Source organism: Morone saxatilis, unplaced genomic scaffold (assembly GCF_004916995.1).
Source record: "Morone saxatilis isolate NCDOM2014 unplaced genomic scaffold, NCSU_SB_2.0 Contig7, whole genome shotgun sequence".
In the NCBI taxonomy this organism is placed as follows: Eukaryota; Metazoa; Chordata; class Actinopteri; family Moronidae; genus Morone; species Morone saxatilis.
In genome coordinates, this window is record NW_023340246.1 from 13,932,445 (window position 1) to 13,948,983 (window position 16,539).

Consider the following 16,539-nt stretch of genomic DNA (forward strand, 5'->3'; position numbering starts at 1 on the left):
CAGTGTGCTGTTTGAATGCTGTATGTACAGAGTTTGACACTAGAAGGATGTTTTCACATTCATCTGCTGAAAGAGGAAAGTTTCTCTGTGCTCATTGAAAATCAGATTTTAAGGGGCGGGACCTACGAGCATGATTTGTGACATCCAAATAGTTTGTTCTTATGCAAGTGTGATGTGGAAACCTGAAGCCACCAGTGCACACCCACTGAGAATGGACTTTACACTGAGGTAGGAGACATCTTGTGTCCAGAAGGAAAATGAAAGGAATGAAAGAAAATTCCTATTCATAGATTTTCATATTTTTAATTAGGTAGAAGGAGTAGATTTCTTTCTAATAATTGTAATATGGAAATTGTACTTTGTTGTGGAGGAAAAAAACAGCATGTCTGGATGGGATAGCTATATGAAATCATTTTAAAACATCAAAGGAGGAGGCACATTTTGAAGAAGCTAAGTGCAATTGACCATAATCACCGTCTCTCCAATTTAAATATGATTCACTGTCAGAAGTTAAGTGACGGTGGTGATTACATTTATGAGCGAAAACATTCAGTAGCCCATTATTTATGTTAATATCAATGTGTAAAACAACAATAACAACAACAACAGCAACAAAACGCGTCACGACACACAACAACAAATCCACGTTTAATTCCAGAATTTCTTTTTAATTTGCGTTTTTTTTCTCTCCCCAATCTACTCCTGCCTCCTGACGTCACGCACTTTCTCTGCTGCGCTCGCGCTCCCCTCCCTCCCTCTCTCTCTCTCTCTCTCTCTCTACCTCTCGCGCTCCCTCACTCCGCGTGAAACAAAGTGTGGTGTCCGCGAGAGCCCCGTAGGAAGCGAAAAAGAGAGAAGAAACCCGGAGGAAAAAGGGAGAGAGAATGGGGCGGCTGAATCCACAGCAGCAGGAGGAATACTAACCCTTAAAGACAGAAAGAGCTGAAGACGGAGGAGGAAACTCGCAGGAAAGAAACTTTTCGTTCTGGGGGGGGGGAAACTGTTACGGACTCAACAACACGGCCACGTTTGGGAAACATGGATACACTTTTCTCTGTATTCCTGGGACTCCTGTTTCTCTTCTCGTCCGTTGGTAACGTCTCCGGCCAGATACCGACAGGTAAGGACGAACAGACAGTTTAGTGTCTCTTTTTTGTTGCTGTGTGTGTGTTGAAATGAAAGTTTGGAGGATTTTTTCCTCTCTTTTCTCCTCCCTGTCTTCCACCTTGTAAACGCGTACGGATTTCCCGACAGGTGTGTTGAGGTGTAGGAGAAACAAAGTTGCCATTCGTGTTTGAAATGTGGCGTCGTGCTTTGGTTGATGTCTTTGGGGCTGTTCGGTGATATCCTCAGATGCGGAGTGTGCAGGTTATAGTGGAGTGAAGATTATAAAAAATAAAAAAAAGGTTCCTCTTAAAGATATTTAAACCCGTGTGAGACTGTCGGCTCTTTTTCTGAATTCAAGTCTGTTTGCCAAGTAGGTTGGCCTCACCGGCACGAATGACTCTCACAGCCCTAATGCTTGTGGATTGTGAAGTCTGCGTTAAAGTTGTCATTTTTCAGTTTGGGACTCCGGAGTGTGTTAAAAACGATCTGATCTGAGGGAAACAAAAATCCACAGCGTTTACTCGCAGTAATAAGGAAGAGAAGGCGACAGTGTCCGACATTCACAGCTTTCTAATGCACGCTGTTGCACCGGCAACCTCATGCATTATACGCGGAATATAGAGCTTGTATGACAGTGTGGGAGACATCGTTCAACCGCAAAACAGCGCATGAATGGAGAAAAAGTTGCTGTGTGTCCGGAGATCACCCCCTTAATAACTATAGCTGGGATCTTGTACTTTATGGGGTTTCCAACCGGTGTTTCTCCTATGGTGCCTTGTTAGATGTGGCATTCAGTAATTATATTCTACTTAAATACATGCGCCGTTGCTGTGCTGTGCATTTGACGTTGTTCTCTGTAGCCTGCGCTGTGTTTTCAAGTCTTTAAAAGTGGAGTGTGGCTCTGCTGTGCGCAGCTATGGACGGTCGATCCGGTCCGCAGGCGCCGTGAGCTTTCCCAGCTCTCTGCGAACCCAAGGATCCTCTTCTGCTCCAACTTTTATTCGCGCTGCACGCAGAGAAGCCCCTCACGGCTGGGGATGTGTAGCCTGTACGTCGATACGCCTGGTAGATAAAGTGAATATTGTTCTCGCACCGCGCGATTTAACTTGGAAAAGAGAGGAAGGATGAAGTCAACCAGCTACTTTTTGTTTTCTCTCTTAAGACTCCGGTTTCATTTTTTATTTTTTTTTATACAACAAGCTGTGAATCTGTGGAGATTTGCGGCGTGGTGTTAATCTGCAAGGTTTCAGTTAAACTGCGTGCAACCGTGTGCGCGAGCGTTGTTTAGATAATGAGACGACCGTGACATTAAACTCGTCCTCTTTTTGCTACAGATGCGTGGAAAACCCTTTTACCCTGGGCTGGACTTCAGGTTGCTCCAGTTTTAAAGAGTCACCCGTTCTCGCAAAGTGTCGTCCGTGTAGTCTGCAGAAACACGTCTGTGTGTGTGTGTGTGAAATGAATGACTGTTGTGAAAGGCAGTATTCTATGTGCTGTTGTTTGGTGCAAGGGATGCCTGCTCGACGCGGAGAAACAATTCATGTGCTAATATATTTTGCAGCTCTCGGTCTCCGCGAGGCTACTTTCTCTCTTCTCTCTCTTCTCTCTCCTCCCTCTCTGTTTGCGTGGATCTGTGCGTTTTTATTTCGCATTCGTCATGTTTGTGTCTCTGAACTCCCGAGATGATCGGGAGTTACTAACAGTGTGAGCATCTGACCTCCTGAATTCAATCCCATACGGTAATCTGTAAAGGACTGCGCACGCTCCATGACGTGCTGGAAAATAACCCAAACGCATAAACCGCTACCTTTTCTGCTCGCATTCGCGCGGGCCTGCTACATGATAGCATGAACGCAACTTACATTTACCTTAATCTGTGAGCTTTTTCTTGCCCCCTTCGCACTTCCTTATCGCAGCATATCCCCCCCTTCCCCTCCCTTGAGGCCATTTGGCCCTCCGGGTAACAAATGTGTGGAATTTCTTTGAGGCCTCTTTGGGAATCTGAGTGCTGTTAATTTGCAAGTAAATACTAGCGACTAGATGCTACTTCACAGAGAGTGGGAGGGGGGCCGTGGTCCTAGGGGGGTTGAAAAAGAGAACTTGAAGTTGATGGTGCTGCAGAATAAATAAAAAAAGAAGCATATTTTGAATAAAAGCAAGCAACGGTAACAGTGATTAGGAAATCAGATACAGGGAAAAGGGGGCTTTAACGGCAATGGAAGCACCCAATTTCCAGGAATACATAATTGCCATGCCCTTTTCTGTACACAGTGTGAATACTTGATGAAGAATGAGCTGCGTTTAAGAAGGAAACGTGTCGTTCATCACACCAGGGCGACAGGAACTTGCATTCGGTGCAAAGAAAGTGCAGACCAGCACAGTCACAGTGAAACGTCTCATCGGTGAGGCCGATAGGGTTGATAGGTGGATCATTAATGCAGCCAGTGTGGACCGTCGCTGAGACAAAGTGGTGATTATTAAATCAGAGCTCAATAATGAAGGGAATCACAGGAGGGGTGTGTGTTGTGGTGCAGCATCAGTAGCCGCTGCTTGCTGAAAATCAGCGACAAGGGCGAGAAAAATCAGCGGCGAGGATTTCAAATTGTCCATCATATTTGAACAAAGTCACTTTGAGTTTGTGTTAAGACATCCTTTTGTTCTAAATCTGTCTCGTCTCCTTCTTTATCTTCCAGTTTCCCATTTTGAAAGTCAAAACTATAAATTATGGCATTTATATAAATCCGCCTCTCTTTTATCTCTTCTTCTCACGCTGTTTTGCAGCAGTTTTGTTTTGGCCTATCACTTACAAAGTCAGGGTAATAAATGTGAACGTGTGTGTGTGTGTGTGTCTCGCTGCTTTTACGAAGTCAGTAACTGAGTTTATGTTAATTTGACAACTTTCTAAATCTGTCTCCTCTCTGATCGAACTGTGACACAGATTCCAGGCGTCTTTAATCTTAATGAAGTGAAATAATTGTTTTCCATTAGTGTCTCCAGACGAATTAGAAGGCCGCCGCTGCTACTGAACGCCACATCTGAGCTGCTTTAATTATAATTGTAAATTATTTCAGTATTTTGCACATTAGAACCAAGTTGGTTTAATTATAATTACTTTTCAGCAAGATGAAATAAAAATTGTGCGTTTTTTCCCGGAGAAAGGCAAGAGGAAGAGAGTGATAGTGTGACAATGAGCAGAGGAGGAGGGGAGGAAAACAAGAAACGCAACCAATGGTTTTTGGCCGTGGGCATCTCCTCCACTCAAGAGACTGTGAAAACGGCAGGAGGGAGTGTGTGTTGCGAGTGTGTCTGCCTGTGTGTGTGTGTTTCTCTGTCATGTCCTGTGTGTGTGTGTGTGTGTGTGTGTGTGTGGAGCAAATATGTGTCAACTCGTGTGTGTTGCTGTCACTTAAAGAGGAGGAGGGAGGCCGATGCTTTTAAGCCCTCCGGAGTACAGTGGTACAAAGATGAGCATGTGAAATGTTTGCCTCTCATTTAGATTAATGGGAAAATGCCTTCGCGTTCTACTCATGCCATGTAAAATGGCGCCAAATCAAAGGCGGTTTTATTTGTTTTCTGGTTAAAAGTAATGCTTCAGTCCGCTGTCCTTCAGATCTATCTAAATGTCTTCTCTTCAAATCAAACACCACTTTGCTCAGAGCCAATCTGTTACTACGGATTTCAATTTAGTGATACATTTAAAAGAGCCATCTCTTTGAAAGTACTGGCTCATTTCTTCCGTCGTTTAGGGATGAAGCCTGCGCACACACGAGCATGTGTGTAAAATGTAATTAATCTGTTGAGAGAATTCATTAGCTAATCCCTCATTAGACCGTGTGTATGAATGAATTTGAGGGTTTGTGTTGAAAAATGGATTATTGACTCAAAGCGTTAAGAGTTAAGAGTGAAAGGTTTCCATATGCCATGCTGTAAGGAAACGCTATATACCAGAACAGGAGGCCTGCTAGCCAAAAGAAAAGTTTCCAATAAAATGTTTCAAGCCAATTCTTGAGATTTTGGCAAAATAAAACATGATTGAGTATCTCTGTGATGATTCCATTATTAATCAAGCACCTGACACACATCATTGCTGCTTCCCAACTAAGATTAACTAACGATTATATTTCCATTATCGCTTACCTGACAGTTATTTTCTCAATGAATCATTTTGTCTGTAATAGACCATAAACAATTAGTCGATCAACAGAAAATGAATCTGTTATCATTTTTGCAATCAATTAATTGTATAAATCATTTCGCAGGCAAAAATGGCACACTTTTACTAGTTCCCGCTCTTCCACTGGAAGGAATTGATGTTTTACATGTTGTAAGTGGGGTAAGCATTTTCACCAAGTGACGCACCGACTACAGCCAATGTACGTAATGTGCCTGCGCGAGAGGTTAACAACTCTCCATACCAGCAGGTGGCGGTAGTCTGCATTCGTCATTTAAAAAAAAAAACACACCAGAAGACCAAGGACTGTACATATAGACACAAGCAGCCCGCTGGGTGTAGGTTTGCCCAGGTGTGCTTTCTGTTAAGTGTGAGGACCTGCAGCATCAAGGTGTATACGAATAATCTATTACCGTCAGCAGCCATCGCAATGTTTTCACCTCAGGCAAGCTGGTACACAATATTTCAACATTTTCCACTCAGGAAAATTTCACGCACAAATTTAAACATTTGCATAAAACAGGCAGATGGAAATATCCCCAATGTCATGGTCAGGATTAACCTTTAGATTCTGCTACATGATGGGTGTAAATCATCAGTCATGAGGCAGGAAGTGAACCAAGAAAGCGTTCAAGTCCCAGTGGAAATGAAGGGAGGCAGCACGTCCAAAAACAAATCCCAAATCCCTGAAATATCACATCCCTGATGAATGATGGTATTAGTCCGGTGTCATCAATCTCTGCTCTGCCCCGTTCGGCTCTGGTCACAGCTGTCGCTACAAGAGGGCCTTGAAACACCCCGCTGCCTCGCACACACACGCATACACTCACACACACACACACACACTTACACACATGCCTGGCTAATGACAGATTAAGTAATCAACACTCTCCACTGATTAATTACATTACAGTGCACATACACACTCTCTCTTTCCCACACAGACACAGATGTGAGCAGCCTCAGCACCCGTTGTGTAGTCTAGTGTGTGGTGATACTCCATTATATATATATATACATGGCTGGTGTGTGTGTGTGAGTGTGTGTGAGGGAGAGAGAGATTGAGAGATGTGGTGGCAGGTGACGCCAGTCTTAGGCTAATGATTATTTTTAGGGTTAACACTGGGGTGAGGTGAAGCAGAGGGTAGAGGTTGGGCATCTGTTTGCGTGAGAACAGACTCCACTTATGTTATGAATCCACAGCTTGTCTGTTAGATGTGACTGTACGCCTGTGCATGCTCTCCAATCTAATTCTGTCTTATGATTTTCTGCTTTGCTTCGGTTGGACCCAGCTCACATGGGGCGCGCTGAGAAGGGTGAGTTACAAGTGGCCGGCCAAGAGCTGAGCTTCATCTGTCGTGGTCATCATCGCCGCCGCCGTCTCTGTCACAGTCTCTAGTGTCGTCACCATTAGCCCGTAGTCCTCACCTTAACTGTCACTTAAAGCCCCCCCCCCCCTTTTTTCAATGTTTAAGTAACAGTTTTGTCATCCCATCTTCGAGCTGTTGTGTCTTTACTAACATCCCATTTGGACTCACTGCTCATTTATATATGTTTGTGCACTTTCACCATGACACACTAGTACAGTGTTTTTTGGAATAGTGCCTTCACTGTATTAAGCCAGTATTAAAGTACAGTATGCCGTGATATTGTGTGATATTTGAATGGTTGGGTTCAATGCTGAAAAAGTTTCAGTGATTCCTAGCACTTTGAGGCCAGGTCCACCGCTGTTTTGATGCAAAGCATTTCTTCAACGACAAACTGAATTGATGAAGTATTTTATTAAAAAGCGCTCTCGTTCTTTTGTCCCTCCCAACCTGGCTGTCAGTTAATCTATTTGCCATTTGTCTGCATGTCTCCCCTCCTGTCTCTGTCTGTCTCTGTCTGTCTTTGAGTAGTTAGACAGCTGTCAGTAGGTTTGAAGTTTCCAGGTGCCGTTTGTTCAGCCGAGCCTGGTCTTTAATAAAGGAGTTCTGAGGAACTTTGTTCCAGCAGCGGCCGACCACACCCCTTCTTCTCTTCTCATATCCGTCCACTTTAGCGTCCACACACCCTCTCACTCCGTCTCACACATATTCTCTATCTTTCCTTCCCCCTCTGTCTGTCCTCGCCTTCTCACACAAACACTCACAGCAGATGGATGTTAATGAGGGAGTTGTTTTTTTGTTGTGAAAGTGACAAGTTAGTAAAAAAAGAATACACCGCAGAGACTTACTGAGTGATCACTGTGTAACTGTAGAGTTTGGTATCCCACCAGGCTGTGTGTGACAAAATCAAAGCAAGTAGGATGTTTATATTTGTATTTGCAAAAATCAAAGACAATAAAAAAAAGCTTCTGGTTAATCCTCAAAACTGAAAAAAAGAAGCTTTTAATTATTATTTTTTTACTTTTTTTTTTATGTGTGTGTGGGAGTCAACCATAGGATTCGGAGTGCTATGCTCCAAAACACAAATGATTTAATACAATAATAAAAGAGACCTAATGAAAGCCCAGTGAGGCAGACATACTGTCAGTTCATATTAAGCAGGACAGGTTGTTGAAAATGCTTTTGGCAGGTTCTACATGAGCTCTCACTAATCTCTGTAGATTACACTCAATCAGTCCCTGAGACAGGATGTGTTTGTAACTGCTGCAACTTTTATTGCGCCGTGAGCGTCTGTAGTTTGTAAATGAGGTAGAAATTAATAAACGTGTAGGATTTGAAAGGATCGGTTCAAAAACATCAAATACATGTTTTTTACTAGTATTAAGCAATAACCAATCATTCTGTTCACAGTCCTACGCAATAAGGTTTCAGAGGCTGAGAAGGTTTCATCCAGTGAGCCTAAAGTGACGAGCTCATCGCGCGTCTGATCCAAGTGTGGACCTCGGGGCAGTAAATCTCCACTTTCCCTGTTGTCACTGTAACCCAACCCTGCCATTGTCCCACATGTTAAACAAATGCTTCATGATACTGTGGTCAAGCCAAACCACTGACGGCAAAGACACGACGTCGGGGGAATTCTGGTGACTCAGTTGGCTAAAGTGTAACCCATCATCCCGTGACCGATGCCACAACCTCACACTCCTTTTTTTCTCACCCTCTCTTGTCTATCACTGCTTTCAACTACCTATCAAAGACAAATTGGCTAAAAATGATCTTTAAAAGGAACATTGTAATGGGAAGATCATTGGAGGTATGACTTTTTTGGGGCTTGTGCCTTTGACTGTCCGTGCTAGGGCTATTTTTGTCACCCTCAAAGCTCTACAAGGGACACTTTAGACAAATGAAGATAAGAGCGTATCTTAAAAGACACATCAGAATAAGTCCAAGACGGAAACAAACTGTCCATAAAAAGACACTACGTTTTTTTTACTTAAATTTAGGCAACAGTTTTGTTTGAAGGGCAAGAAAGCATGTATGTGTGTGTGTGTATACTGTGTATGTGTATGAAACATCGTCATGTTCCTTCAGGTGGACTGGATTTATACACATGGCCAAAGGACCTTTTTGTGCCTCCATGTGTAGCTATAGGCAGTGGCTGAAGTGCTTTCCATTAGTCCAGTTAAGAAGACATCTGTCATGAAGCTGCACCGCACACACACACACACAAAGTAGCCATAAGCCATCTCTGTGCAGTATACCATAACAAGTCTCATTCCTGATCTCTGTGTGTAGTCTGATGATAAAATCCCAGAGGTCATTCTGCTGCATTCACTTTCAGCCATACAGCTACACTACGTATCTCCTGACACTATTTTTACTGGTCTCACAGTCATTTCCAACAACCTTTTTCTCTGCTCTTTAAGCTGATTTCAGTAGAAAGCAGTAGAAAGCTTTCGAGATATATAAACCCTCCTGTGTGTGTGTGTGTGAGAATCAGGAGCTCACAGACAGATGACCAGTCCATTAAGATTATCATCTCCATCCCCGACCATGTATCTTCACATCACCGCGATGCTGGTGCTCTGTCTGTCTGTGTAAGCAGAGATTTAAATCTTCTAGCAGATATTCCAGAGCTATCTTTTTCCTCTAAATGATGTTACACAGTTTTTTTTTTTTCTTTTTATCTGTCTGTCCACCATCCTAATCTGTCATTTGGTCTGTCTGTCTGCCTGCCAGCCCGTGTGTGTGTCCCCACTGTCTGCGAATGACTACATGACTGCAGACACATGGTCAGCCTGACAGCAACTGCGCGCACGTATACGCACCTACAGTCAATCACTCGAACAGACAGGCCAGGCTGTATGTGGGCGTGTGGGAGACAGACATTTAAATGTTGAACATCTGTCCGTCAGCGCTCTGGTTGGTCCTCCTCAGCCCCGATTCCTGAACAACACGGTGTATGAATAAAATATGAGGAAATTTAGCTGGTAAGTTAGTAAGCAGGTTAATATACGAGGATCGATCATTTGATGTGTGCGATATTTAATTCGGCATTAAATATAGTTTACAGACGGCTGAGCCACAAGGGACTTTTAGTTGATTCTGGTGGCCCCTGTGGACAAAAACTGTAGTATAGTAAAATAGTTGTTTAAGTTAATGATCAACTCAAAATGTCAAACATTTGCTGGTTCCACTTTCCCAAATGTGAAGATTTGGAGGTTTTCTTTCTGTTTCATGTCATTGGAAATGTAATATCTTTGGGTTTTGGACTGTTGGTGGCACAAGCAACAAGCAGTCTGAAGACATGAACTTTTACGATGAGAAACAGTGGTGGACATTTTCACAGCTGATATTCTATAGAGGGAACGATTCATTGTTAAAAAAGAGAGTTTGGTCTTAAAACAATAGACACGCCCATATGTACACTGAAAGTGTCAAAGAGTGGCTGCAGTTGTTCCTCCTGCACTAGCTGTGAAGAGATCCCCTTTCCTACTAACATGATTTTAATGGAAAAGATTGGGTGTCAAATGTTCCGTCCTCGTTCTAGACAGGAATTTCATTTAATGTAATGAAAGCCTTACAAAACGGTATTACTCTTGAATCGGCCGTTACAACTGAAACGCATACTCCCCGGGGATTAAAGAGAGGTCACAAACGATGGGGAAACATCACAGCGTGTTACTGGCTTACATCAAAATTAAAATACGCACCGCCACCAACAGCTTCAAATAACAGAGGGGCCGACTTTATACCTCTAAAACATTCAGCCGTTCAGATTTATGTCCATGCATTCACGGAACCAAACAAACGTTTTTCCACGGTTTCAATAAATTACAGGGTGAAGACGCCTACTGAGGCCGTATCTCTCCTCTTCTGTTTTTAATTGAGCAGCACTGAATAAATGCTTGTGGGAAACACTGACCGTGAGTTCTGCCGCACCGGTTAGAGCACTGCAAAGTTTTCTTATACAGTGCAAATAGTGTTTCCACCTTTCCACTGGAAGGACTCACAGCTGTACGGCAACATGTGAACCAAGAAAAACACCAAAATAGGACACGCGAGGTTTTCATGTTGGACGTAGACCTTGAGATTGTGAAGGGATTAGATTTTTCACGTAGACGCGCACGCACTCCCCGGCGACGTTGATACTGTGCAGACTCCACCGTGTCTGGTGGAGTCGAGTGGAATCAGTCAGCGCAGTCAAACAAACCGTCCTCTCCTCTCCCTTCCTTCGTTTCTCCTAACGGTTATTTTACCTCTTACCCCTTCTTCCACTCCATCTCCCTCCCTTTCCTTGGAATTTATGACCCACTAACCCTAACAAAGCAACACAATGTTTATCAAACCCTCCCCCCTTCTCATGTATTCCTAACCCCCCCTTGCTCTCCTCCCACTCCCACTCCCCCGCCTCCACGGCCCCCTTCATCCCTCCTCCTCTCCTCCCTGTTTCTCCAGTTTCAGTGTTTCCCCCTCCAAAGACCCACAACAAGATCAAGGGTGGGATTTTGCGTTCCCAAATCCAGACTGAATGGTGTTGTATTACAGGGATAAAGCGTGTGGATTCTGTTTAAGGTGGAAATTGTAATTGTGAAGGCAGCTACAGGCGGTGCAACATGGGAGCAGCATGGGAGCAAGAGGACCATAAAGAACATATGGAACATAATACAGTACTTTTAATAAGTTCACAGAGAGTGAGGGTTGGACAATAAACCTCATTTATTGAATTACAGTCATACAGAGATATTGAATCTCTTACTGACCTAAATGTAATAGCTAAAACAACCGCTGACATCTAACTGGACGTTCGACCATCCAATCAGCCAACAGCCCAGTGTCCTAAACTCGTCTCACTGTAATTAAACACAACAAATGTAGCGCTTCAGCAAATGATTATTTTCATTATGGATGGATTAACCTGCAAATTATTTTCTTTACTCTCTCTTTTTTTTCGCCTTGTCAGAAAAAAAGTCAAAAATGTCCATTTCAATTTCCTAAAGCTCAAGGTGAGGTCTTCAGATTGCTTGTTTTGTCAGACCGACCCTCCGAAACCCAAAGATAATTGAATTTGCAACGAAAAATGAATATTCATCACCAAAATAACAAAAGTAATTGTAATGTGTTCAACCATTCAGTCGTCAGTTGCTGTTATGTGGCTGCCAAACAAAACAACGGTGTTTCTGTATTTCTTTTATCTGATAGCTCATAAAGAGCAAATTCCTCTCTACAGTGTCATGCTGGCACAAAACATCCTCACCCCTTCGTCTCTACCTCACCCCCTCCTGTATCACGTCAAGGTCTCTCTCCCTCTCTCCTTCTCCTTCTCTCTCTTGCTATGTCTCTCGCCCGCTTTCTGGAATGCTTTTGTTAGTGTTTTCTCTCTCTCTGCTGTGTTTTCAGTTCAGCCAGATTTATCTGACTCACACACACACACACACACACACACGTACACACTCGCTACCCCCTTTGAATAAAAGTCTTTGTAGAAGAAACTGTCTCTTTGTATTAAGTGGCTAGGTTAACTGTCACCATGTCTATATTGGGCCAAAGGTAAATAAAGTGTCTGTGTGTGCATCTCGTGTGTGTGTTCGTGTGTGTGTGTGTGAGCCGAGCGAGCTGTCTTGTTGGAGTAACGGTTAGCAGATACAGCTCTACCTCTCCATGACATAAACTGTCTCTTACACTCAACCTCACGCACACAGACACACGCACACACACACGCATGCACACAATACTACCTTAACACACAGTGTCGCCGCTCTGTCTTGTAGGGTTAGTCCCTCACTACAGAGTGAACTATATGAAGTTAAGTACAGGTTTGAACTACTGAGTGCTGAGTTCTGAATGGGAAATAAACGTGTTGATCTTTGAGATATGAAGGGATTCTTTAGACGAAAATACCTTTTTTTCCTTTTTAGAGTTCCTCTCATGCTTTTAATCGTAATTATGCCCACAAATGTTAAAAATATTGCTCATCCATGGTCATATCTACAGAGATCTTTTTAAAAATCTTTCTCCAGAGTGAATGAACATTATGGCCACATTATGGCCATAATCCTCAGTATGATCACGTGACACAGGAGTTTCATTCAGCAGCTTTATTTACCTTTGAACTGCAGCTTGTGCTCCCATACACTGTTTAAACATGTGTGACCATGTGCTCAATATTTATGCATCACCCACATGTGAATGGTGACGTCAGCTGCCCAGCCACTTTGTTGGATGGAAGCTAATGTGACGGTATCATAAAACGGTGGTTTGATGGAGGGTCGGTGGAGTCAAGCAGCAGCCCTGGAATTATCATTAGCTGTGCTTAAGAGTCACCATTTATCTCCCACAATGAAATTACTGTGTGATGTTGTCATCTGGCAGTAAAAGCAAAAATATATACAGTGATCCTTTATATTTGGCTGCACTGAAACTAAGAAGGAAGACACAGAAGAGAGATTTGAAACCTTTAATATGCTGCAGCTTACCTAACTACCATTTTGTACTTTAACTTTGCCCTTGAGCAAAGCACTTCTGACTGACCCAGTGGCCCCGCAGCAGAAGAACAGTGTAGTTACAGTGGGGCAGCTCCCGAGCGGCCAGCCTCGTGGATGTGTAGCAGCACGGCTACAAACAGCATGTCTGCTCCACACCACTTTTTCCCTGGATAAATAAAGGTTAAAGTCAAGCCACGAGCTTGCTCTGCCTCTCCTTCTGCCGTTTCGCTATCACACCTCCCCCCTCCGCACACACTCCAGAGGCTCACATACCTCTGGATGGAGCGAGTGAGAGTCAGCCACATGTGGTTTCGGTTAGCCGCACTTTTCCCTCACACAGGCCCCAAACTAACCACCTCTACTTTACCATGGTCAAGTACATGTGTATATCTCCCGTTCAGCGTATGTCGCTTAGTGTCGGTTTGTAAATCTGCCTGTCTGTACATGCGTCTTTGTCTGTGTATAGTTTGTGTGTGTGTGTGTGTATGAATGCATGTCCCAGCCTGAGGCAGAGTACAGCGAGAACAGTGAATCAAGGTTAGTGGTCCAAAGAGAGCAAGAGAGATTGAAGGAGGGGGGGAGAGACTTTAATTGAGGGAACAGAAGTGGGAGAGGGCGTGAAAGAGGAGAAGGAGAGCACAGCAGGTTTTTTTTTTGTGAACTCACTTCTAGCTTTATGCATGACTTCAAATATTCCCTCACTACTGGTGATGATGTTGAGCTGGTGATGTTAGAAAGCTTAACAATGTGGACTAAAACAGGTCACGGCGGGGATTTATTTCACGTAGGCTTATAGGAAAAAATCTGCTGTTAAAGGATCTATCTTCTGTTGCTAATAATAGGCTATAATCTATTCTACGGTATTTTTCCCGTTGCGCCTTTTCTGTCATATACAACCAAGAGGATTCTCCTGAACTTGTATGACACTACAGCTGAGTGGTGGTGGGAAACTGTTTTCTTTGTACAGTTTTCTTATTCTATTAAACCCTATGCCCTTTATACAAAGGCTACATTCCACTAGCCAACTCATCCATAATGAACTGCAGTTTGCATTCAGTGAATATACTCTATAAGTTTTAGCTGATTCATCTTCTGCTCTACATGGACCTGTAATGTGTAATGTCATAGATGGCAACACCACACTTAATACAAAGCACCTTGCGTTTCACCAGTGTTTGTTCCCACAAGTCAGCTCAAGGGTATATACAGGCTACATTTCTGGGGGTTGATATGACTTCTGATGTGCTAATTTAAAGTAGTTGAAGTTGCTCCGGTTTTATCCGAAGCTCAGCCTGTATAATGCGAGAAATTGGACACTTCTTTTTGCTCTTTGATATATTCTTTCTTTTCAAAGATGCCAGATTTCATTGAAGCTAAACTGAGGATTTTTTGAAGTTCAAAAGTTTGGGCCAAGCTTAGTGATGTTTTGTTTGTGCTTCCCAAAGTTGTGACTGTTATGTAAGTTAGTAAAGCGCTGCAGATTTTTAGAGCTTTTGGTGCCCTAACATATATACAAGGCAATAAAAGACTGTATTAAAAGTGACTTTTTAAAACAGAACTCTTGATTGTCTTAAGATTGTAAATTAAATTGACTGCACAGTTTTAGTAGATGAGGCAAAATTCATTCAAAAATCATTTATCTTATACACTAAACCTCATTACATACATGCAGCGTAACGTTGCTCAAAACCACAACAATTTTAAATTCTATTTAAAAAATGTTTTCAAAGATACTAAATATGTCAGGCTGAATTGAAATAAAACAAGACTAGATCTAAATATTTCTATTTGATTGATCTATGAACCATCATAGAGCTTTAATGAAGACTTGGAACAAGCTGATACAGAGTAAAAATGTGTCCAATACTGTGAATTAAGATTTTTACAATCTTAAAGCTACTAAAGAAGAAAGAGAGAACGGCTCTGTAAAGGAGTTAACTGGATCCTCATTGTGTCTATGTAAAATGAATAGTTTAGTCTACACTGAATATTTGTATGATGATTTTGCACCAGAGAAAAGCGACTCAACATGTAGCTATCTCCTCTGGGATTCCTCAGAACATGAGTCACGTCATGATACTGCCTGGTTTTTATTAGAATCCCAGGGAAAAACAACAAGCCTGTTGCTCGTGACCAACACATCCTGGAACAGTGCAAAACCTTCAACTACCTGTGAGAACAAACAAGCCAAAATTCTTCTAAATGACACTGTGTGCACAAAGAGGGGACCTGATAGAAGACCGGTTTGAAATATTTTTTCACTCCACAGCTGTTATTACAAGCGCACTCTGTCCTGACTCCTTAAGTGAATTGTAAATCATTTTCCTTGGCTGCTGTGATATCAATTTAGCGTGTTATTAGAGTATAATGAAGCATGGGTTAACAAACTCAAGTTTTAATGTATCTTGGGACTGTGATAGCATTTTTCTTTGTTGCTGGCTTTTTCAGTAAGTTTATTTAGAAAGTTGTCCCTCTAAATGTGTTCATTTGTGTTCAAGGATGATTCATAGCTCTGAAAATTCACCCTAAAATGATTTGAAGGCAATCTCTTTGTCTGTTTTGGCAGCATTTCTAGTTACAATGTACTGAGTCAGATCATCTCAAAATCAAGAGCCCCGTAGATGGAAATTGAATCCAGTGATGATGTTAGCTGCAATTTCTTACCATTTTACAGTTTGTTATGAGGTGAAGCAACACATACTTAAAATATGGCTTAGCTAGCAGATATACAGGTACATGTTGTCGGCTTTGATCTACAAAAAAGTCATAAAAGAGTTATGTCACCCTTATTTGGTCTTATAGCTTACCTCTTACCTCTGTGCAATTTCTTCTAAGCAGAATAGAACAAAGTAGACATGAAAGAGCAGGTTAGAAGTTATTTAGATGTACGTTACAGGCCCTAACAGACCTGGACTGTAATCCTTGACAAAACAGAGGAGGTTGAACTGGGAGTAAACGATACAGAATGAAATTGGGGAGTGTGTGGGAGAAGGAGCAAGAGCTGTTTGAAGTGTGATAAGAAACGAGGCAAGAACAGAGCAGACTGACACAACAAACTCTTGCAGCTGCACTCTTTCATTCCTCACCCCTCCATATTTGCTGATAACAACAGAGGAGCCAGACCGACGGAGGGAGGGAGGGAGGGGAAAGTTATGCCGGTTTGATAGGATGCAGAGCTAGGATTTTCTTGTCTCGTCTTTGTCTGCGAGGCGAGTTTTTTCACGCTCCCTGCTACCATGTGGAGAAAGGGACGCAGAAAGCATTGCCTTTCTTTCTCATTTAAGGTTGTAGTTATGTCACTCTTTGAGCAGCAGAAAGAGGACAAATACAAGTTGTTAACCCATATCCACACAGACGGAGGCAGAGACTTGAGAGATGGACTTTGTTCCTTGTTCTCGTGTGTGTGTGTGTG

At 42.6% G+C, this 16,539-nt stretch overlaps 1 protein-coding gene across 14 annotated transcripts in view; it reads left to right on the forward strand.

Annotated features, from left to right (window-relative positions):
- The first annotated feature begins 795 nt into the window (after positions 1-795).
- Positions 796-16,539, forward strand: part of ptprk (protein tyrosine phosphatase receptor type K) — a 108,558-nt gene continuing 92,814 nt past the window's right edge. For 12 of the 14 annotated variants that reach the window (XM_035678310.1, XM_035678313.1, XM_035678311.1 and 9 more), the window contains exons 1-2: positions 796-1,120; positions 6,571-6,594. In XM_035678310.1, coding sequence (XP_035534203.1) covers positions 1,039-1,120; positions 6,571-6,594 — 106 coding nt within the window. In that variant the 5' untranslated portion in view covers positions 796-1,038. The remainder of the gene's footprint in view (positions 1,121-6,570; positions 6,595-16,539) is intronic. The other 2 variants (XM_035678314.1, XM_035678324.1) reach the window with 2 other exon arrangements.